General features: G+C 59.0%; 5 protein-coding genes across 5 annotated transcripts, besides 3 other annotated features; all 5 read left to right on the forward strand.

Moving 5' to 3' along the window:
- Nucleotides 1-2,294: 2,294 nt before the first annotated feature.
- Nucleotides 2,295-2,709: a repeat region.
- A 770-nt stretch (nt 2,710-3,479) lies between these two features.
- LPMP_181420 (hypothetical protein) lies at nt 3,480-6,239 on the forward strand (the record flags this gene model as incomplete). The annotated part of the gene is made up of 1 exon (XM_010699674.1): nt 3,480-6,239. The coding sequence occupies one exon, from the start codon at nt 3,480-3,482 to the stop codon at nt 6,237-6,239; it is 2,760 nt and encodes a 919-aa protein (XP_010697976.1).
- A 793-nt stretch (nt 6,240-7,032) lies between these two features.
- LPMP_181430 (hypothetical protein) lies at nt 7,033-8,079 on the forward strand (the record flags this gene model as incomplete). Its single annotated transcript, XM_010699675.1, has 1 exon — nt 7,033-8,079. One exon carries the CDS (start codon nt 7,033-7,035, stop codon nt 8,077-8,079), a length of 1,047 nt encoding a protein of 348 aa, XP_010697977.1.
- A 1,901-nt stretch (nt 8,080-9,980) lies between these two features.
- Nucleotides 9,981-10,428: a repeat region.
- A 1,411-nt stretch (nt 10,429-11,839) lies between these two features.
- Nucleotides 11,840-12,754, forward strand: LPMP_181440 (NADH:ubiquinone oxidoreductase 78 Kd subunit-like protein; the record flags this gene model as incomplete). Its single annotated transcript, XM_010699676.1, has 1 exon — nt 11,840-12,754. One exon carries the CDS (start codon nt 11,840-11,842, stop codon nt 12,752-12,754), a length of 915 nt encoding a protein of 304 aa, XP_010697978.1.
- A 377-nt stretch (nt 12,755-13,131) lies between these two features.
- Nucleotides 13,132-14,148: a repeat region.
- An 835-nt stretch (nt 14,149-14,983) lies between these two features.
- On the forward strand, nt 14,984-15,541 carry LPMP_181450 (chaperone protein DNAj, putative; the record flags this gene model as incomplete). Its single annotated transcript, XM_010699677.1, has 1 exon — nt 14,984-15,541. The coding sequence occupies one exon, from the start codon at nt 14,984-14,986 to the stop codon at nt 15,539-15,541; it is 558 nt and encodes a 185-aa protein (XP_010697979.1).
- A 1,946-nt stretch (nt 15,542-17,487) lies between these two features.
- Nucleotides 17,488-20,007, forward strand: LPMP_181460 (hypothetical protein; the record flags this gene model as incomplete). Its single annotated transcript, XM_010699678.1, has 1 exon — nt 17,488-20,007. The coding sequence occupies one exon, from the start codon at nt 17,488-17,490 to the stop codon at nt 20,005-20,007; it is 2,520 nt and encodes an 839-aa protein (XP_010697980.1).
- Between the last annotated feature and the right edge of the window lie 3,515 nt (nt 20,008-23,522).

The raw sequence follows: 23,522 nt of genomic DNA on the forward strand, positions 1-23,522 counted from the left end.
GTTGTGATTGTGCTCGCATTCATTTCATTCCCCACCTCCTTTCCGATTCTCGGCCGCGCTTGAGTTGCTTCTCTGCTGCTCACACGCAATCGCGCTGCCGTGGGCAGCACAGCCCCGCACTGGGCAAGCTGCGCTGCGCGCGTTCTCGCGATTATTGGGGCCGTTTTCTTTTGTTTTGGGTGGTTTCTCTCGTTGTTGCTGCATTGTTTGGGTTCGAGTGCATGTGAGGATGTCTTGTGGCGGGCGTGCCATCGGTGACTGTTGTCGGACCATTTTGGGCTCTGTGTTCGGTGCTTCAAGCGACAACGTCCTCTTTTTCTTTGTTCCTCGCGAGAAGGGAAAACCGAAACACACAAGGGAAAAACAGCACCTACATCGAAAAAGGCGCTTCTCACGCAGCCCCGCGTACCCGACCCAAGGGATATCCTCACGGGCTTATGTAATCGCTAACGCAATTGACGGAGAGAGGCCATGCACCGTTGTGCCCTCCTCCCTCTCTCTCCCCCATGCGTGCGTGTATGGGCGGGTGCGATGCGCATGTGCAGCGTGGGGGCGGTGTAACTTCTCTGCTCGATCTTATCGTTCCTCCGTGCGGTTATTCTTCTCTGCAGCCCCACTTTCTCACCCTCCGCCCTCTCTCTCTTTCATTGACGTCCCCCCCTTCTCTCTTGCTCGCCATTTTGGTGTGTTTTTCTCTCCAGAGGCACGCCGACTGGGATGGGACTGACGGTTGGGGTTGGGGTTGGCGCCAATTTGCCTTGCGCTCATCTCCACTGCGAACGTACCCCCCCCCCCCCACCCACACACACACAGCACGCACATGTCGTGTGCACCTTCCATGGAGAGAAACCTGCTGTTCCATCATCCTCTCTACTCCCAGTGCGTACAACTCGTCAAGCGGATATTGGAGCAGTTTCGGTGCTGTCACATCGTGGGATGCCTGCCGCTTCAACGCCAGGCTTATTGCAGTATTTCCTGAGCGCTGTCCCCTCCCCCTCCCACTGAGTGACACCTCACTGACATGGCAGCAATCGATGGCGATGCGTTTCTCGCGGCAGCATGGGCCTGGGTTAGGGGCCGCTGCGCGTGACTGCGAGAGTTAGGCGCCGTTTCTCTCCTGGTGGCGATCGCTAGTCGCGCCGCTACGGAAGTGTGGTCTGAACTATTTCGTCGCCGACGGGAGCGGATGCCCCATTTCCATGCAGCATCCTCCCCCGGCGCCCATGCCAGGTGAAAAGGCGCCAGGGGCAGCGCGCATACTGGGAGACATGCGTCGCTCTGGATCTCACACATTCGCTTACCTATGCCAATTCATCTTCACTACTGCGTTCAGGGGCAACAGTACCGGACCTTCTGCTGTATACGTGGGCGCATGCTCGGGTGTGGCCGCATCTCAAGCGTTATGGGCAAGCGCCACCAGCGGTGAGTCTACCTCCGTTGCCCCCCTCCCAACATGCTGAGTCTGCCATAGAGCGTGCGGTGGGTTTTTTTTTCCTTTGCTGGTGAACGCGGATGCTCTGCCTCCCGCATTGGAATGCGCTGCACCAAGTCGAGAAGCGCCACGGACGGTCGCTCTGCGGCGCGGCGTGGAGTTGCTCCTGAGACAAGTGCCAGGCACAACGATGGCGAAGGCGGCGGCCGGATACACCTGGGTGATGGCAGACGCAGTGATCCATCACTGTCGAGCCCCCGTGTTGGGGGGCATCGGTGTGCTCGTTGATGCCGGTGACCACTCGTGGAAGGCGCATTGTCCGCATGCGTTTCTGCGGTGCCGCTGCGATCGGCGGGGTCTATCGGTCGTGGCCCTGCCGGATGCACCACTTTTCCTGTGGACCCTGCGCTTGATGGGCTGGCCGGTTTATGAGTGGTGAATTCCTGTGTGCAGAGGGCGAAGAGGCCGGGGGTTTGCAGTGGGATGACTGGCCTCTCTTTCCCACCGTTTTCCGCTATACCAACCGGAGCACAGAAGCTATAGAAGACGCTGGGGGGAGGCAAAACCACAGACACACCTGTGTGCACGCATGCCTGTGCTGTGTGACGCAGCAGCTCTCACCGTTGTTCCTTCATTCAACACCGTCCACTTCTTCACGTGTTCATCTCTCTCCACCTCTCTTTCTGCATCGTAGACAAAGCTGAAGAACCCGAGGCCCACACGGATCTCTACCGCGCCTCCTCCTCGTCCCCCCTGACTGGAGAGGCATATGCCAGCGTAGCTTACACGATGATGAAGGGCAAAACGTTTTCTCTTTCAACGCGTTCATCCTACCCACGAACACCTCAGTAGCTACATGACCTACAGCCACGCGGCTCGCCCATGCCGCCGCCCCGCCACGGCCATCTCAAGGAGCCGGGCGCAGCCAGCACGGTTGGGCGCCGTTCAGCCCATTGCAATACCACTGCACACGGCGCGGGGGTAGGCCCAGTGCGACGCTCGGCATCACCGCCGCGCCGCAGAGGCAGGGCGGCTGTAGTCGGATGCGTGCACGTGCTGGATCGTCGATGCCGGGCTTGTGGTGAGCTGGCACTGCCGTGGTCATGACCGTGCGTCACTGTGGCGCCGCGCCCGCCCAGACCCCTCTCCCCTGCCGACGCCGCGAGCCCACCGCCGCGACCAAGCGCAGGCTGCAGGGCGTTGCCCCCTCCCCCCCTCCCCCTGCGGAGAGCGGGCACTGGGCCCCTGAGGCACCGCGGTGAGCTAGCCAGCATCATGCGAGAATGGGGCGCTGTGCAATGATCAGGAAAATCAAAGTGAGCGTGGAGGAATAGTGGGAGCTTTTTGTGCGTCGGCGCTGCTCAGTGTTCTTGGCTTCTCTTTCTCTAGAGGTCCACGAATGTGTCTCTCCTCTCATCGATGACCGCCGAGAGAAGCTCAGCAGACGAAATTTGTGGCCTAACTCTCTGACTCTTCTCAGCGCGCGTTGAGGGCGATTACTCTCTTTCCATCCCCGACTGGGCTCTCATCTCGCTTTGCTTCACTTTCTGCCTCTTACCTAACACACACACACACGAGGTCACACTAAATACACAAGCATTCATTAAACACAGGTATACCGATCAGCAACGCCAGCACCACCTGGAGACGGCCAGGCGAAGAGCTCGGAGAACCGTACACAGTTGTTAGTGATGAAAGGGTGCTACATCGAAGCTACGTCCACCAACAGAGGTATATAGGTACGCTCACACACAGGCGCACCGATCCTGAGGAGACGAGAAGGGGCGACGCACTCGTTCAGCTTTTCGTTGGCACCCCTTCGCCCTCCCTCCCTCCCTTCGCTCCTCTTTTTCAAGTTTTATCACTCGGAGACAGACGCCTCACGCGTGTCACGTCTGTTGCTCTTTTTTCTCTCACTACATAAGCGCAGGTGTCCGTGACGCGCCCATATATAGACAGTCAAACGCACACACTCCACGGACGAATCACGCGGACAGCGACGCAACTAGCAAAGACCAGTTGAGCTTTCCCCCCTCTTTCCTCGGCCATGCCGGAGACGGAGGAGGAGCGCCGGCGGAGGAAGGAGAGGAAAAGGCAGGATATGGCCCGTAAGGCTGCCGAGGCAGAGAGGCAAGGGGCGTCGACTTCGGTAGAGGCGCCTCCGCTATCGAAGACCCCTTCACAAATGGCGGCAACGGCGAGCACCGCCATCAGCAACGCCGCCCCCACAGCCCCCTCTGGCGATACGCAGGTTGCACGGAGCGAAACCGAAGAGGAGCGGCGGATCAGGAAGGAAAAAAAGCGTGCGCAACGTGAGGCCCAGAAGCCGCAAGAGACGGCGGCAGCAGCCACAGCTGCCTCTGCACCTCCTATTACCGAGGCAACCTCTCCCAAAACGAAACCGTCGAAGGAAGAGCGCCGCGCAGCCAGAGAGAAGGATCGCCGTAGAAAGGATAACGCGGTTGGCGATGGTAATGGAAAGCCGATTGTCAAGGTCAGCCCTGCCGACGACGAGGACGCAGCACTGCTGCACGCGATAGAAGCGGAGAACGAAGCTGTCGTGGCACAGAGCGTCACGAGCAGCCGCAATTTTGCCGTAGCCGAGCTCAAGCAGGCGATGGAAGAAAAGGAGCGGAAACGGCTCGAGTCAGTCGAGGAGCGGGCGCTGCGAAAGCGCGCGGAGCGGGAAGAGCGCCGCCGCCTCCGTCACGCCGTCGCCGCCGCTGCCGGCACCGCGGAGGGGAAGACCTGCGACGATGAGGTCGGCGCGTCGGCGACCGGTGCTGCTGGCCAGGTGGGACCGAGCCCGGTGACCGCGTTCGATCCGAGTGAGCTGCAGCGGCAGGCTTATCGTGCGCAGTTCCAGAAGGATCTGGCGCGAGCCACGGCGCTGCGCCGCATGGTCGACTTTGACAGCAGCGGCGGTGTTGTGTTGGACCTTGCACCGCAGAGTGCCTACGATCTGTACATACGGGACTTTGGCCAAGGCGGTCGCGAGCAGGTTGGTGTGCAGGCGCCGCCTGAGGAGGAGCGACTGGATGCTAGCACCCAGGCGGAGCGGGGCAAACTGCGGGTACGTGGGACACAGGCTCCGGATGATCTCGGTCTCTGCCCAGAAGAAGAGGCAGAGCGGCAATTCTTTCAGCTGCGGCGCAAGGCGATGCTGCGCAGCGGCAAGGACGGAGGTGGCGCCGTGGCTGCAGGCGACGGTGAAGACGAGGCGGATGGCGAGGAGGGTGGGGAGGTGGCTGACAAGCCGGCTGCAGGTGCTGTTGGTAAGAAGACTCGCTTGGTGGACGCGGCACTGCTGGAGCGCTTCCTCACCAGCACACTTCCGGTGATGATTGCGGTGCTCGATGAGAACAGCACTACGCCACCAGGTGCTGCGGTGGCTGCAGCTGCCGCGTCAGTAGAGGGTTCGAAGCCGAAGGCCTCGACATCGTTCTCATCCTCGTATACCACCTTCTGCTGGCGTGGCACGCGCAACCGTCCAGTGGTGCAGGTGCTGGTGAACCCCTCCAACCCCCGTCAGCTCATTGCCCTACACGGAGCCATTGATGAAACTGGGCCGTCTCCGAGGCTCGACACATTCCTTTCCGTGCTGCTGTTGTGGAGTGTACATGACGCTGCCACGCCGGAGCGGGTGCTCGTCTCCTGCTCTGCTGTCACGTGCATGTGCGCCAGCCCCTCACGCCCCCACCTCCTCTACGGCGGCACTGCTGAGGGAAGCGTGTGCACCTGGAACCTTCTCGAGCCAGACCGCCTGCACCTCTCCGCCGGCCGCTACGAGCGAGTTGTCTTCCACCTGCCCTCCTACAACACGGGCTGGCAGGTGGGCGGTCACGCCGCTCCAGTGCGACAGGTGTGCGTTGCGGGGTACAACACCACTGCACCCGCCACCCGAAAGGAAGGGCAGTACGAGCAGCTTGTCTCGATGGACGACACCGGTGCTATGTGCTACTGGGCACTGACGGAGAAGCGCGACCCATTGGAGATGAACAGCGGCGGCCCCGGCGCTGCTGCTGCGGCCAGCCTCAGTCTGCACGACAGTGATTACGGTCTACACCCTGGCAGCGGTGTGAGCCTGCACCTCTCCAAGGGCTCAACAGCGGCGACTGCCGCCGCCAGCGCTGAGGTGCAGCAACAAGACGAGGATGGTGACACAGCGGTGACCTACAGTGCCAGCGTTGTGGGTGGTTTCGATTTCTTGCCTTCTGACCGTTCCCAATGCATCCTGACCGCCCCGCACGGCGTTGTTCGGTGCAGTCGCATTGGCGGAATCGCGTCGCCGTCGCTGTACGGCCCCTCCTGCAGCACCAGCCACCTGCCGTACGCTTTGGCGTCAAGAGAGCACTTCAACTGCGTGAAGGCGGTTGCCGTGCCGTGTTGTCTGCAGTACAGCGTTTTGGACCCACGGTGGTTTGTGGTGGGCTACGAGGACGGCACCGTACGACTCTACCTTCACCACAAGGCAGCGCCGCAGGTGACGGTGGAGGTGGGCAACAATCCTATTGTCGCCGTCCGCTGCAGTGGCGCGATACCGTGGGTGGTATGGGCACTGGACGAGAGCGGCGAGTTGCACCTGATCGATTTCGCCTACCACCGCCGGCAGACACCGCGTCTCTCGCACACGCTGACGCAGCCGGACACCGGCTTGTGTACCTGCATCGACCTGTCATCCAAGAGCGAGAAGGCAGATCAGCACTTCCTCGTGGCGGGGTTTGAGAAGGGTATGGTGCAGGTGCACTCCGTTGATGTGGAGAAGCTGCGCGTGGCTCATTCGGAGCGCGACGAGCAATGGATCTGAGGTGCACTGCACGGCGGGAAATGTAGGCAGTGTTTGGTAGGTGTTGGGCTGTTGGGTCATGATGACGCTCGCTTTTCTTGTTGCTTCAACTTGATGTACGCTAGGGAGATGGGGCGGCGGCCACCGTGGATGGTGGGGCTCTCTGAGGACTGTGTGCGCGTGTACGCAAGTATGGTAATTGGCTGGCGCGCTTTCCTTCCTTCCACTTCCCCCGCTCACGTTTCCTCTCACTTTTGCTTTGTTATCTTTACCAGGGACCCTTTTGGCAATCGCTGTCACCACTGTCACGCCCGATCAGCGACGACATCACTTCCCTCGACGGCGCAAAGTAGAAGCAAACGAAACGGAAAATGAGTGGGTCACCGAGGTGGCTTGATGAGATGGGCAGGGGAGAGCGGCGGCGCTTCGGTAGGGGGTGGGGGAAGGGATATCCTTTGCCATGCTGCGCTTCACACTTGCGAATCCTTCACCGCTGCGCTGTACTTTACCTTGCTTATCCCTCGGCTTCTCTCCCATTTACTACACGCGCGCGTGTGCATGCACTCACATGTCCGAGTCCCAGCAAGTTTAGTGGATTACGTAGGAGTAAGAAAAAGGTGCAGCCGCGTCTGCCCCTTTGCTCTACCGGCTTTGCTCTGCCGAATAGCTTGCATGCCTCTCTCCCTTTTTCCTTCGTATCTACATCGGCTCTCTCTTTTTTCCGCCCTCTCTTCGTACGCGGCCTTGTGCCTGAGAAAAGGATTGAGGTTGGGCTCTTGCACCCGAGCGGCTGCTCTTCTCGCAGAGAAGGGCGATGCTTTGTCTTCGTCGCTGCGGCGCCTTCATCAAGCGTACGCATGTGAAACTTTCATGCGGTACGCAAGACGACGTGCGTGCGCTGTTGCACGGAAGCTACCCGTCGTGCGTCGCTCGCCACGTCTCCACTGCTGCTGCTGCCGGTGGTAATGCGGTCAGCGGCGCCGGTGATGACCGCCCAGCGTGTTCCCCATCGTCAGCCGTGGCAGGTGCTTCAGAGATACCCAAGAAGTTTATCTACGCACCACGACTCCGCTACACAGCCCCATGGCGCAGCAAGTCGATCACAGACTTCCTCGTCTGCCAGAACGGAGTAGCCCTATCGATCGCCCACACGTACCACAACCCAGACACCGATATCACCGTCACCCTCATCCCACTCCGACATTTTGCCCACCCCGAATTCTTCAAGCAGGTAGACGACTTATGCAGCCAACACGAGTCGGTGTTGGTGGAGGGCCGCACCCCTCTCAGTGGTGCTCCCTACTCCACAATGGTACCACCACGGGAGCGGCTCAAGTGCACGCGGCCCGTCGAGCACGAGGACGACGAGGGCTGGGAGCCACGCGAGGTCGAGAGCTTCTTTCAGCCCTTTTCATGGGGCGTCATGGACTCGCCAAGCCACACAGTGTTGCACGCAGCGGATAAGTACGACTACGAGAAGCTGCCGTGGTGGTGCTCTGTGCGCTTCAACACACCTGTGCTCGGCAGTCTTGCTCGCGAGCAGCACTGCCTTAACATGATCTACCCTCTCCGTGAGAATATGTACAAGTCCTTTGCCATCCCCTGGGGGGCCGCCCACATGCCAGTATTTCACGAGATGCTGCTCGACAACGGGTTTGAGACTGTGGGGATGTGTTCTCTTCTCATGCTGAACTGCGTTGACGGCATGATCAGCGAGGGTGAGTTCAGCAAGATGGAGCGTTGGCAGCGCCAGCGCGCTTGTCGTGTGTGGTACCTGTACGGTCTCGGCCTCGTTTTGCTGTGGTGGCTCGCCTACGCGCACCTCACTGTCGAGTACCGCAGTGGACCACAGGAGATGTGAGCACTGCGGCGTTATTTTATTTCCTTCTGCTGTGTTGCGCTGGCGCGCCACAGGGCCCCAATCCTCAGCAGCTCCTCCCCGTCCCCTGAAGGAAAAACACCGTTGTAGCAGGAGAAGGGCAAGGGAACGCCCAGGTAGGGGTGTGCCCACTCCCCTCGTTGGACGCTGCCTTTTCTCTCCCCCCTTTAGCTTGAAGGGGGAGGTGGGTAGGGGGGGAGGGGGGCTCGGAAGGGGCGCACGAGTGAAGGACGTCGCGTCTGTTTACGCGCAGACACACCGACGCTTCGACTGTACTCCTCTTCTCTCCCCTCGACTGCTGACTTTGCCAGCCGCCTTCTGCCGTTCACGAAAAGGAGTGGGGAAGTGACTTTCCGCCTTAATGGTATCACCTTCCGACAAGGACGTCGCGTGGAAGGCGCGGAGGCATGCATGAATGCGCATGTAGCACATCACTCCCCTTCTTCAATGTACTTTCACTGCTCTCTTTGGCAGTTTTCCCCCATTCCTCGCAGCTGGCGTGAAGGTGTGAAGGTAACGTACAGCTATGAGGGGAATGAAGCCAGCGGGAACTCTCCGCCGAAGCTGTTGCACCTCCTTCACCCCCTCAAGACCCTTTCTCATGTGTACCTCGTCCTCTTCACATGCATTTTCTTCTCCCCCTTCCTATTTTTGGTGTGTGCCCACGTACATCATCCGCAACGCCATCACCTACGTCCCCACCACCACCACGTACGCGCACTCGTTCCCGCCTCTGCTGTGCATGAGCAGATTGCCAACCCGGGCGTGAGCGTCGTTCTCTTTTTTCCCACTGGCTGACATCTTGCTGATTTGTTGGTTGTGCACATGGACGCCTCTCCCCCACATCGCGAATCACAGGAAATCAGAAAGGAGAAAACTGTCGGTTGTGCTGTCCCACTCCTGTCCCCTCTTCACCTCTCAACATGGACACAAGCGCTCGTACATGACCGATAGAACAACTCACTTCCCCAATCCCCAAGTGAGGCGACGGGATTTCGGTGCAATTCATACCCGAGGCCACTTCCTTGACCCGTTCTCCTCGCTCCCTTTCTTTATCTTGTGCGTCTCGCTCTCTCCCTCCCAGTGTCATCTATCCCAGTACTGCAGCTCCACCGTCTCTCTGTTCTTCACCCAGGCCTGTTTCTCTCCTACCTGCGCACTTACACACCCGCGAGTGTCTTCCCAATCCCTCTCCCCCTCATGTCGGCGTCGTTGTCTGCAGTTTTCTGTAAGCCGCTGAGCAAACTGACGCGCTAGCACCTCGCAGCAGTCGTTTTCTTGTTCGTCTTCTCCTCTTCCCTTGCCAGAGTTTCTCTTTTATGATCTGAACAATAACGTTGCCGTAGTCGTTGCCGTGACTCTTTCCCTCTTTCCCACCCCTGTTGTGCGCCCTTTCTTCTCTTCGTCCACCAGCTGCCACGGCAGAGCTCACGTGAATATATTTACACAGACGTACACGCAGGCATCTTCGTTGTCTCGTGGCTGCCAGGTGCCACTCGCCAAAATAATAAAGGGCTGTGATGGGTGGCACACCGACACCCCCCTCCCCCCGTCATCGCTTTCTCTCTTTCTCCGCTTTGTGCAAGGCAACCACATTGCACTACACCATTTTCCATACACACCTATACGCTCTTCCTGCCCTACCCCCCTTTTGTTTCTTCTTGCTTTCATCTGTGCAGCTTCACTGACTACCACCGTCCTCAGTCCTCACCCCTCTCTTTCCCGCCCCTTGCTCCTGATGATCCTCGTACTCGCGTGCTTCTCTCTCTCTGTCTCCTTCGGTGCCTTCGTACGTCGCTTCCCCTCCTGTTGTTATTACTTTCCGTCATCATGAGCGGTTACTGGTCTGACGGCGTTGGCAAAGGGAAAATAATCTTTCCACTCAACGCGTCCATCCCCTGCGGCAGAGCACGAGCCCACCCCCACTCGACACCCCCGGCCCCGCTGCGGGCCCACCGCGTGGCGCGGAGCAGCGCTAGACACGCCTTGCAGCAAGGCGCCAACTCAGCCATCGGCGCACGCCCCTGCCTCGAGCTCTGCCCACCCACCCACCTCGCAGCTCGCCTCGCCGCCGCCCCCATATTGTGCCGGCCGCCGCCTGGTGCATCCCTCAGGGTGGCTCAGGGCTCCCCACACCAGCAGGCAGCAGGGGCCTGGCCGCCGACATCCGTAGCGAGACACCGCTCGGCCCTCTCCTCCCTACGTCGCGGGGGCATGGCCCTGTCAGCACCAGAGACGGCTCGGCGTTGGCAGGGATGCGGGGGAGGGGCTGCTTGGCACCCCGCACAGAGTTGGGGGCGCGGGGCCCTGAGATGCCACGCACTGGCGTGTGTGTCTGTTCTTCGTTCCTGAGGGATGACCCATCAATCGTAAGAGAGAAGCATATGTGAAAGACCACAGGGAGTTTCTCTAGAGATGAGAGAGTACACCCAGGCACCTCCAAGAGCGATCCTACCCCAGCTCTGGAGAGCGTCGTGAGGGAGGGGAAGAGTGCGAGGAGCACTCGAAAGTGCGCTGACTGTCTTCACCTTGTTTCTTCCTTGTAGCTAACCACGCCGTATTTCATTTATTTCTATGACGATACGCCCTCCTGCCGACGTTGTTCGCGGTGTTCAGCTCGTGAGAAGGCAAATAAAATGCAAGGTGGAAGCGAAGGGATGAGCCTCTCGAGAATCACGGCAGCAGAGGAGCAAAGACTGCATGGCTTTTAGAGGCGGTAGCGTGCCTGCGCGTACAGCGATACATGCGAAAGCAGTGCTGTACGTTTCTGACTAGAGCGTTGCTGCTGCCAAGGGTGAAGGCCGTGTGCGCGTGCATGTGTGGTGTACGCCAGTAGCTGCGACTGTCTGTCTCAACCGATATACACTCGGCTCTCTCTCTCACCCTTTACTTCACTTGGTCCCCCTTCCTCTCTCTTTTTCTTGTCCCTTTTCTTGAACGATGCCGCATCCGTATCCACACGCTAATTCGCAACACACGACTCCCCTGCTCCCTATATGTATCGATTCCTGCGACAGCGTGAGTGTGCAAGAGCAAACGTCCTCCTCTTCTCTTTCGTTTTGCGTGATCGACAACCATCAGAAGAACCCACAGCGGACAAAGAAGCCAGCAAGAAACAGAAAAACGCCATCAGGTAGCGTCCACAACACCTACGCAGCGATCATAGCCTCTTCTCTCTCCCTTTATCAGTAAGGCAGCACTGTTGTTCTTCCACCACCACCACCGCCTCTTTTACTGTAGCACTTCTTAGTACTAGTCACAGTATAGCGTGTTTTCCTCGCTCGACCCTATTGTCCGAGGCCGTATCGCTGTCTCTGTCTGCGCGTGCGTGTGCAATCCGTTCTGTGGCTGCGGAAGGCGAAACAGGAGGTACAGGGAAAACGAGAAAACTGCCCAGCGTCGGCGTTGGTAGAGTCTTGCTGTGCCTTTTGGATCAAGTAAAGTGAAAAGACGCTGCTCCAGTGACTGAGAAAGACGAACGCAGGGAGAGGAGGGGTGTACGAGAGTCCGCTGTGATCCGGAGCTTTCAGACGCTGTGCCACACCCACACCCTCACCTTCTACTGCGTCTGTTGCGCCTCTTTACGTTGTGCGTATCGACTCTCGCTTGAGCTCTTTACAGCTTCCCCCCTCCCCCGTTGGCCACCTCGTCCCCCTCTCCATCTTCACTGAGCGCAGCCATTGCGGTGCTCGGGTGTTTTTATTGGTTTGCATTTTCAGCCTCTTTCCTGCTCTCTTTTCTGATGAAGCGCTGTGTGAATACGGTGCTTGGCCACCTGCCGCTGGCATCGGCCGCTCTCACCCCTTCCCCGCTCTCCACACCGTCTCTGTGGGCCGCGCGTCGCTCTTTCAAATCGGATGGGACACCGTACAACACGGAAATGACGGACATCGCACACGGGAGCACGTACAACCGTCGCGCAGCGGTCAACACTGCTGCTGAGCAGGTTGCGGCGGGCCAGTACGCCGAAAACAAGCCGCGCGCAATCATGTTTGTCAATAAGCGACCGGTTGAGATCATTCCGCAAGAGGAGAACGTGTTAGAGGTGCTGGAGCGAGAGGGCATCACCATGCCGAAGTTTTGCTACCACCCCATCCTCTCCGTCGCCGGTAACTGCCGTATGTGCATGGTGCAGGTCGACGGCACTCAGAACATCATCGTCGCATGCTCCACCGTAGCGTTACCTGGTATGTCGATCATCACTGACAGCCGTCTCGTGCGCGACGCCCGTGAGGGTAACGTGGAGCTCATCCTCATCAACCACCCGAACGACTGTCCGATTTGCGAGCAGGCCACGAACTGTGATCTGCAGAATGTGAGTATGAACTACGGCACCGACATCCCGCGCTACCGCGAGGACAAGAAAGCCGTTGAGGACTTCTACTTTGACCCGCAGACGCGTGTTGTGCTGAACCGCTGCATCCACTGCACCCGGTGCATCCGCTTCCTGAACGAGCACGCACAGGACTTCAACCTTGGCCAGATTGGCCGAGGTGGTCTGAGTGAGATTTCGACCTTCCTCGACGAGCTAGAGGTCAAGACGGACAACAACATGCCTGTCTCTCAGCTTTGCCCTGTCGGCAAGCTGTACATGGGCGACGCGGATGAGAACAACAAAATTCTGCGCGAGCTCGAGGCGGCAGAGGCCACGGCGTGAAGGGACCGTCTTGTGTCGCACCGCTTCATTAGACAGCGTTTGTGTATGCTTCTTTGTCTGCTGGTGTTGTGCCTTCTTCTTTTCGGCTCTGCACTTTGATTTTCTCTTCATGTACCGTCTTGGCGCGCGTGAATGTGCTCGATTTACACAAGCAAGCCGTCGAGTGCGTCGCTCAGTTACGCAGTGGATAAGGCAGGCACAGCGATACGGACAACCCCACCTTTCGATGCTTTACTACCGCCCTTCTCTCTTCTTACGCGGCAGTCTGTGAGGGAACGCCCATACGAACGTGAGATGGGGAAGAAAGAGCAGCCAAGCATTGATGCATCGCTTTATTCCCGCTTGGAGTGCGAAGGGACCCCGCCTACAGCGTGCCCTGGCAATGAGACATGGCAACCACCCCCACTCTGTGCGAGAGGGCAGGCCAGCATTTCGGTGAAGACGTACCAGCAGAAGTCAACGCAACATCCGGCAGCCCACTTCTCTCCCTCCCCTTCGCGCCTCACCGAGACCCGACTCCACGCCCTTCAAACTCCTCACTAGAGGCAAGCTCGAGGTGGCACTCCGTGGGGTTCACTGCTGCTCCGCTCCGAGCCTCGACGGAAGTGGCGGATGAAGGCAGCAAGCCCCCCCCCCCTTTCCCCCCAGACAACCATGCCGTTCTGAGACGGTCCCCAGGCTGCAGGAATGCGAGCACTGTGCGCACGCGCTGTGAAGCGCGGCTGGCATGGTGCCTCGCGCCCGAACAGCGCCTCCGGAAGCCGGCGGAGCGTGAGTGATGGCCGGAAAAGATGCGGAGGGATTCGTATACCTGGCAGTCCCCAAGTGCACGTGTGCGACAGGTGCGGCATCTCTTCCATCCGCCCACCTGTGCGGATGGGGGCACAGGCGCCGGGAGCATGGCGAGAGCACCCCAACTTACACCATGGAGTCCTCCAGACTCTGCGACGGCGAGCCTCCGCAACGCATTATCGAATGCTGTGGCTTGAGGGGCCGCAGGGCGAAACACGGCACCCAGGCAGGGTACAGGGTTTCAGAGAGCCCCTGGCCTGCAGCTGGCCAACTTCCTCGTCGAGCTCTTCCGCCGCACTCCTGGACCACGCCCTGTTACGCCCCCAGCGGATGCCACGGCCTCCGCCCTCGAACAGGACCGTGGCCGCGGCCCGCTCGGATCAAGGCATGCCGTGCACCCGAATCTGTCTGGCGCCTGTCGCACGGCACGTATGCGAGGAGGGACGCGAAAAGCCCGCCAGACGCATGGCTCGGCTCAGCGTCAGACGACTCGCCCTTGGCGGCCGCAGTTTCGCTGCAGCGTAGAAGCGGATGTATAGCTGAGCTGGTGGCTGTAACGCGCATGTGTGATGACACGCTCGTGGCTGAGATGGACACGTGGGGCAGGTAAAGGTTGGAATGCAAGTGCTCCTGAAGCGGCTATCGAGTGACAGCGTGGTGGGTGCGGGGTGCGTTGAAGGTACTCATTTCTGTGCCCTCTGGGCTATCCAACGTTCCCCGTGTGTCTTCTTCACTTGTGTCTGTACCCACTGCGGCTGTGTCGTGCATTCCGGGGCTCCCCCTCTCCGGCGCTACTCCCCCCTTCGTTTCGTGCATTTTGGGCCCCTTCTTGTACGTTTGCTCAGCTGTTGTTGTTGAGGAGTGTGGGGGTGGGGTGAGTGCGTCTCCACCCAGCCTTTTGCTACTGCTTTGAAGGAGGCAGAGAGGACAGCGATGAGGGAAACCACTATACAGCGGCAGAATTGAGTCGTGTGTGTGGTATGGAGGCGAGGACTAATGCTGAACGCCGGCGCCATTGTGCGCTCCTACCTGGAGGTGCGGTGCTTTGGATTGTGCATCCTCGGCTGGCGCGATAGGGCATGAAGTATTTCGTCGGAGCAAAGGAGATGGGCGCATAGCCTACTCACCGATCGCCTCTTCCTGTGTGCCAACTAGACGATGGGGCGGGACACACACGCTTTGACGAGGACGGTGCAATGCCATCTAAACATGTGTTCTTCTCATCAGTTGATGAGTTGCATCGTTGCTCGCCGCTCCTCTGCACCGTCTCCTCCACTTTTTCGCATCGTTCCTCTTGTTTCATCGAACGCTGCTTTGCCCAGGGTCGTCTTTCAAAGCTTGGACGCCACCGCTGCACAGTGGATCAGTGTTCGCACATCGAGATATACTCCCCCCCTCCCCTACCCCTCTTCTCTAGAAAGGGGGCCCTCGCGCGTCATGTCTGCAGTAGCGTGCTTGTGGAGCCACACGGAGTGGACGCCGTACGCGGTGCTGCGCGTGTCGCCGTCAGCCACCATCGAGGACATCCGGGCCGCTTTCAGACGCATGGCGCTGCTCACGCACCCCGACAAGGCAAAGGTTAAGGCGACGACGACGCCAAGTGCGAATAGCGGTGAGACGGCGCCGTGTACGGCACCTCCTGTCTCATTCCTCGTGGTGAAGGAGGCGTCGGAAGTTTTGCTTGACCCGTGCTTGCGGGCCGCCTACGATGCCGCCCATTCTCATGTGTTGGAGCGCGAGGTCGGCGCTGTCAGTGATACCTACTATCTTGAGGATGACTTTACTTGCGTAATGATTGACGGTGGCGAAGACGATGGGCAGTGCGTGCATGTGTACCTGCGCGAGTGTCGCTGCGGTGGCATGTATGAGGTCAGGCTGATTCCCGTGGTGCCGACCGGGAGTGGCGGTGACGAGGATGTCCCCATTTCCTCCTCAACTTACACGGTGAGGTGCCAGTGTGATTCGTGTTCACTCGTGGTGGAGGTGGTAGTGTAGCGCACTTCGAAGCGTTATGCAAGTGCCTCTACCTCCACACGGCTTACAGCACCGCGAGCACCTTTCCCCTGGATTAGTCTCTGGTGTATTGTTCGCCTTGAGCTTCTCTCTTTTTCTCTCATGATAGTGAAGAATGTGGTGCGGTGCACAGTGCTGCGGTCGTAGCCTCGGCATCACGTGAGGCACTCGTCAGGAGGTGTTTCAAGTGCAGTTCTCTATCTTAGTGTATGCGGCTGCGCTTGTGTGGTAGTACGCTCATATCCATCCAGGTGTCGCTGCTTCCCTCTTTGCTTGCTTAAAGGGGGTTTGCCCTTCTCTGTCGTGTAAGGCCTGCGGGAATGCCCACGTACTCGTGCGCAGCGGTCAATCAGGTCACTCTTCTCCGCATGCCGTGACGTACACATGCGTGTGTGTCTCACACACTCAGGGCGATGTGTGGGATGTCATGGGAGCCATCCGTGCTCACCCACACAAAAAGGGGAAGCGATGCGTAGAGGCCCACCTGAGGGCAATGTGGTCATGCGAAGGCAGGAAAAGGGGGGAGCGACGAACGCCTCACCCTCTTTTTCGTTCAGCACCTCCTCTACCGCTTGTCAACCACACGCCTGTCTCTTTCCTCTCCCTCTCTCGCAGTCAGCAAGAGCGGAGCGCTGAGCCTCTTTGGGAATGCGCTCTCTTAAGGGTCGACGATGCATTGCGCATGCGCGGCCAACACCCACATACGCACGTTTCCTTCCTTCCTTTTCTTTCCTCTCACCTCCGCTCAACTCTCGCAAGCGAGTATCTGTGCAGGAGGAGAAGCCAACGACTCCTGCTTCACTGCTGGTGGTGCTCCCGGCGTCGGACAGCCCTCGAGTTGGTGCCACACACGTCCCTTACATGCGAGAAGAGTACCTTCGCTGCCTGCGCCTGAAGACATTCATAGGGAGAGAGGGAAAAGGTGAAAGAGGCATCAGGAGTGCGTACAGCACTGAACTCGCGTAGACTCCCCCGCATAGCGGTAAACACAGGCACGCCAAGGGGCGAGTGCAGTGTGCAGTGAGCTTGTGCGTGTATGCTTGTACGCGTGGTAGGTTAGAATGAAGCGGACTCTTAAGGTATGGTTTGTTCACTGCTGGATAGGAGGGTCCTCCGTTTCCGGCTGTTGCGGTGGTTGCCTTGATACCCGCCCTGCAGCTGCGGCTGCCGCTCTTGTGCCCCCATATGGTGCCTTCGATAAATCCCCCAGCTGCCACATGCCGGTGCGCTTCTCTCTGCGAGTCTTTTCCAGTCACTATCACTGTCCCTATCGGTTGACTCGTGCCTACGCGGGGAGTGCGCAGTTCTCATCGCACACGTCCGGTGTCAGGAGGTGCACCGCATGCACGGCGCGCACCTACAGCGTCCAAGCATACACGCACGCGGAGGACGCCGAGGCCGACGAGGAGGACTACCTGCAGGCTTACGAGGAGCTGCTGCTAAGTGCGGCGTCTAGTGCGGAGGCTGATGGTGCTGCTCAGCCCAGCGACGCGAGCACTGCGGGGATTGTCCATCTTGAGGATGGTGTTCATGTGGACGGCGCCTTTCTGCCCTTTGGGCATCCGGCACCAGTGCTGTCGCCAGCGGATGCACTCGTGGAAGACACACTGGCGGCCTTGCCTGCCGATGGCTCCCCCGTGCTGCTGACAGACCTCACCCTCTCGCTTGACGTGGAGGCAATCAGCGAGCTTTTCGGCTCCGTGCGGTCTTTTGTCCAACTCCACCCACATCGCTTCACCTGTGGCCAGGACGCCGCTACATGTCGGTGGCACGTGGCGCGGGTTCTCCCGTCCACCTCGCCGCTCAGCGCAACCGCCGCTGCCGGCGTGCCTGGCCTCACATCTGCTGTCGGTAGAAGCGCGCGGGACGACCACAAGACCACGGTGGTAGACCTCGATATGGCAGCTATGGCGCTGGAGGAAGAAGTGATGCGTGTATGCGGCAGTCATCACACGCCGCAGACAAGCGTGCTTGAATCTGAGGCGGCGCTGTCCACGGCAAAGCGATCGCGGCGCCGCTTAACACCTGTTCTAGCACCTCCCCCCCTTACTCCATCGCCAGGCACTGACGCTGCCCGCGACGGCGCGTCTTTGGCCATCAGGGATGCACGGTGGTCAGCCATTGCGAATCTCTTGCCAGAGGATGGCACCCCACTTTCGATCGCTGTGCTGCGTGCATCGCTACCGGAGTCGATTGCGCAAGAGCTGTCCACTAGTCAAGTGGGTCTGGCTCGGTGCTTCAAGCAGAACTACGCCACGGCCAGTCGTTATGTGGCTCTCACGACGGATGCAACGGCGCTAGTTCGAGCTGTGGTGCCGCACGGGAAGAGCTCCGCCGTCGCCTCGGTTTCATTGTGGTCGCCGGAGCACCAACATGCAGCTTTCACCAACTGCAAGGAGTCTTCGGTGGTGGCCTTTTCCTCTGCCGTGTCCGACATTGCTGATGGCTCGTACGTCCCTCCGCCGGCGGACTACGACGCATCGCTAGATGCAGAGCCTTGGCTGGTAACGATTTCGCTAGACGAGGGCGAGGAGACAAGGTCGGAGGGGGAGTATTGTGAGTCAGGCGATGTGGAGGAAGGGGAGCTGGAGCCCAGCACCGGCACCGCAGCTGCGCTGGCGGCTGCGACTGGGCTTCAAGAAGTACCATACAGTGGCCTCGATGGTGCTAGTGGGCTGGCAGTGACGCAGGGCCATGGGGCAGGCTTGCAGCTGCACAACTTGAACCTCGAGCGGCTGTATGACGCCCCAGCGCCGCCGACGGCGATCATCAAGCCAAAACCTTCGACTGCAGCGCAGCTACCACGCCCTGCTGGTGCGGTGTGCAAGGAGCGTCCCTCTCGCCCGTCGACGCCAGCCCAGTGGCTCGCTTTGCACACCGCCATGGCCGAGGCACGTGGCTGGATCACGCCGATGCAGATGCTGGATTACCTGGTCGAGTGCGTACCCACCTTTTTCATCCCCATAGAGGAGCTGCGGCCGTCCGACGCCATCCTGAAGCTCGTTGGCGCACGCACGAGCATGCGCACGCTGGTTTGTCGGGTCTACATGTACTTTGTGGAGAGGTCGGAGGATAAGATGCAGGTCCGACTGGCGCCGACCGTCAAGCACGCACAGCGCGGAGCAGCCAACGTGCATTACCCAGAATGGATACGGGAGACGGTGACCGAGCATGAGCAACGTGGCGCCGATGCAACGCCGAGCGAAGCATCAGCACCAGCGGACGCCGGCACCGACACCGCCGCCAACCCAGGGGACCGCCAAGGCAGTGCTACTTACCGTACCACCCGAAGCGGCGGTGCTGTGCTGCAGTCCAGTGACACGACGAGGGCCTTCCCGGTGATGCGTGTGCGAAGGCCAATCAAAAGCCTCCTTTGCGCGAGATCGTTCAAGTCTCTCTCCGCTACTGTGAGGACAACTGCGTCTCCGGAAGCCCTGCCTACTGCTATGCGGCTGAGTTCCCCTGGTAGACAAGCAGATGCCAGCACAGGTACAAGAGGGGGCTCCACTCTCACCATCCACAAAGGCGACTGTGGCGTTATCGCGTTGTCTTCCGTGCCGACTGGCGAGATCGGCTACCCCTTTCTGGCGTTGGCCACACAGCCAGCCGACGCGTGGCCGTGGTGGGCGAAGCTGCTGTGCGTGCTGCCATTTGACACGTACGTGCCGCTGGGCCACCTCTGCATCCACTACTGTCCTGGCCTCGCGCCCGACCACGTCCATCGCGCGTGGAGAGCCACGGACGCGTCCCTTCCGCCGACAACATCAACTGACAACACACACACGCCGATCCCGCTCTCGTTGCTTCGTGCGCCGACGACATCTCGCAAGGTGCGATTGCGACCCTTCTGGCTCTCACCAGGCTGCACGGCAGAGCTGGAGAGCACGGTGATGCCGGCAGGCCTCGTGAAGCAGCTGCGCCCAGCGTGGCTGTCGGTCTCCCGTGTGCTAGCCAAGCTCACCCCTGAGGCGCGAGAAGAGAGCTTTGCCTTGGCCCTTCGTCGCCCTTCCGCTGCTGGTCTATCCGCCGAAGAAGCGCTCGTGATGGTACTGCGTGACTGCGGCCGTGGCTGCTGGGTGCAAGAGGACGGTGCAAAGGTTCGTCAGTATGCGGCTTCCAGCGCGCTGGATGACCACTTCCACGCATCGCTCTCACTGCTGTACGGCTTCAGCTCCGCACATGCGTGGGAGCCACTGCCGACGGTGTTGGACCGCGCGGCAGAGCACGTACGCTCTCTCTTCGCACATTCACAAGCGCCCCCACTGGCGTCGCCGAACACGGTTGGATTGATTGGTATGCTACGCCAAGCGCCGCCTGCAGAGCTCAAAGCATTTCTCACGCGGCATGCGCAGTGGCTGCAAGTGAAGGCGACTGACGGCAGTGAGACGAGCGACGGGGCGGCGGCCCAGCTGCTTGTACGTAGGCGGGCGGCTCTGGTCTCATTCTGAAGGGAGAGAGAAGCCCGCAGGTATTCGTGTGAGAGGCACTGGCAGAGGCATGGATGAGGTTGTCGGTGTTTATGTTGGGCTGTTCAGGGCGGGGGGTGGGAAGATAACAAGTGAGTGCCTCTTCCACGCACACTGGCTCCCACACCGACCTCTTCCCAGGTGAGGATGCGCGCAGGCATATCGTGGGTGGCCTGGTCGCGCATGAGTGGATCACCACAGTGTTTGCTTCTCTCTCTCTCTCGCTCGTAGCCCTTTTTGCCCCTTTCAGGCGTTTGCGATGCGCTGGAGGCCTCTGCACAGCGCGCGCAACGAGCTGACAAGCTGGCCGAGGAAGGCAGCACGAAGTTGTGTCTATCAACTGCCCCATACATCACCATGAAGAGGCTACATGCTCGTTTAATTACCACTACCACTGCGCCGTGTGGGTAGCGCTGGCTCCGCTCCTGATGAATCTACTCATACGCGGCTAACAAGGCCTTTTCCATTCTTGCGGCATGCGCGCATCGTACCGTCGAGGCCCGAGCTACTTAGCTGGCAGCCGCATCGTATCGTTCATGCTCACCGCTCAGCGAGCACGGCTGCTTGTGGACAAGGTGAAAATGTCCTCTGCTGTCCGCAAACAACACAGCGGATGTTCTGCTTAATACGCAAAGGTGTTCTGTACCACTTCACCTTCTCCATTACTGATGTCTTCACCAACACCATCGACGTGTGCAAACTGGCCTTTGCTTCCCTCTCTTTGCCTCCGTGCCCTGCGACCCCCTCCACCTGCCCGCGTGCTTGCACACGACCACGCGGCGGTTGAACCGACACTCCTTGTGAGTCATATTGTGCCAAACGCTTCATTGTATATCACCGGCACTTCAACCGCTTGAATACCACAGTAAAAGTGTGTTTTTCTTTTGTTTCTCCTCCTCTTCCCATACGCCCACGCACGCGCGACTACGTCTGGTCTCTGCCGTTTGCCTGCCGCCTCTACAATTCTACGCGCTTTCGCAAATATCAGCCGTGCTCGGGCCCCATACACAGTAGAAACAGTGGAGCGAAGGATCACAAGCGGGGCAGGACACATCGTCCGACAACAAGTGCTCACCAGAACTCGCCAAGTCAGTCCCCACCACGCCACACAACAATCCCGCACTCTTTTCCCTCTCCTTCACGACCTCTGTGCTGCTAACCTTTCAGTCGCTCTGTATATCACTACCCTCTCCCCCTTTTCACTCTTCCTTCCCTCTATCTGCTGAGGTGTCCTCGGAGGCGCCCCAGCACCTGTCCAGAGGATCTCCAGAAAGCGATAGACGCAGGAGTAAAGAAACGCTCGTATCCCCCCTAACACCACTAAGTTCAAATTCTCTTCTCTTCTTGTTGAATATCCCCTTCTCTCCCTTTGTTTGTGTTTTCTCAGTACACACACTTTCTTCCACCCCCTCCCAACGGCTTTGCGCCGAAGAAGAGGGCTACTGAGAAGGCGGAGAAGGAGTTTACCTCGACCCCTTCTAGCGTTGCGGACGAAGTGTTGGAGGGCTTGGAGGAGGAGACGCACTCACCGATGGAGGAGATGAGCCATGTGAGTGTGCACCCACCTCACGGTCAATAGTAGTACCATACGAGAAAGCAAAGAAAATGGGGACGTGTCTTGGCTGAGTAGGCGGCGTTAGGAATCCGCAGATAGTGAGTGCGAAGCTGAAGGCTACGGAGGGCGGAGTAAAGCTGCACCAGAGAATTCGTGGTGGCATCATGAAGTGGGCCGTCAGAAGGTGCAGAGGGGCGCCGCGCTGTCTCAGCAATAGCATGGAGCCACTGCTCTTTCCAGTTTTGTTGATGTTTCGCATGCTTGTTCCGGCGTCACCTCCGCGCAAACCGACACACACTCACCCATTCTCTGTCTTTCTTTTGTTGGCTTTTTTTTTTCGCGTTTATGTTTGTCCTCTCCCCGCATTCGGTCGTAGACTCTACCCTGCGTTCCCCCTCCCTCCCTCCCTCCCTCCCTCTCTCACCTCGACACTCGCGTGCGTGTCGTTCTGTCTGAGTGGTCCGGCAGCTCATGGGGCGTACTGCAGTCTAAAATGGGCGCCTTTCCTGGCCTCTTTTTTTTTGTTTTTATGTTTTTATGATTTTGATTCCTCCGTCTTGTTGTTGGTCACGTTTTTTTTTTGTTTTGGAAGACGCTAATAACCCGTAGATGATGCCCCTCTCCGCGGATCCACTGTGCGCGTGCGTGTCCTTGTGTCGATGTATTCCCCCCTCCCTCTATGCATGTGGGCGGGCAACCGGCGCAGCTCCGATGGAGGCGGAGGTATTGGGCTGTAAATTCTCTGTTAAGCATCTGGACGTGCAATGAACGCTCGAAGAGAGGCGCACTGAACGGCAGGCGGCACTCACTGACACGCACCAGCTGTAGACACCCATGAGGGCGACTGTGCGCACCTTCGCAGCGGAGCGTTGTTTATAAGAGACGGAGAAGGAGATGGATGGTTTGTCGTCGTACCGATACGGAGATGAAGTGAGGCACAAAGAACACGACATAGAAGCTGACTGGTGCTTCCGGTCGGCGCGTCGCTCTCTCCTCCACTCTCTCTCTCTCTGCACCCCTCTTCATGTATGTTACGAGCGCGCGTGTGCGTGTGTGCGTGTGTATGTATGTGATGGTGATGATAAAGTACTGCAAGTTGCCCTGCGCATTGCTCTTCTGTCATCTCGTCTGTCGGAGTAGCGGAGTAGGCCGTACTCTTCCCCTTTCTCCGCGTTGAAGACTCGTCTGTCTACTGTGCATCCGTGCTGAGCGAGCGTGAATCGAAGCCAGCAGCGCCGTTTCTCGAGAGCTGTCGTGACGGAGATGGACTGATATGCACGCAGGCACGCACACATCGTATCGCGAGGAGGGGTTTTGTACGTGAAACTCAGCGCAGTGCTCCAAAATGGTTGAAACAGAGTGACGGCTGAGCCAACGGCATCGGCAGTAATGGGAAGCGGGGTGAGAGAGCGGAGCGGCGGGGAAGGTGGCGTGGCAAAAACGCAACCACCGCAATTGCCTGGGAGTGTTGCTGTATCGCTCTGTGAGCGTGCTTGCCTGTATATCTCTCGTGTCCATCCCCGCTTCAGTGCACATTGATGGCTTCCGTGTTGTATTGTGAGTGATGATAGCGCAGTATTCTTCTGCCCCCCCCCCTCTATAACGCAGCGCCTTACTTGCGTTTATATGCCTTGTTTTCCCTCCTCACCGTCAACCCCCCTCTCCCTCTTGTTCTTCCTTGCCGTGCCTCCGCCAACATTCTCACGCCTGGACACACACGCCCGACTTACCAATCGATCTCTTCCCTTCTGTCCAGTCTTTTGGCACCAACGGCACTGGCACAATACAAACCAGACGAAACGGACCCCCTACGTCACGTGCGACCATTAACTCAGGAAAACTCCCTCAATCTCTCTTATTCAGGAGTGGATCGTACAAGTCACTTTGAACAAGAAATTACTTGTTGCTGCTGCGTTAGTGTGCTGCTTCTTTCTACCAGTCC

Source organism: Leishmania panamensis (genome assembly GCF_000755165.1).
Source record: "Leishmania panamensis strain MHOM/PA/94/PSC-1 chromosome 18 sequence".
Lineage (NCBI taxonomy): Eukaryota > Euglenozoa > Kinetoplastea > Trypanosomatida > Trypanosomatidae > Leishmania > Leishmania panamensis.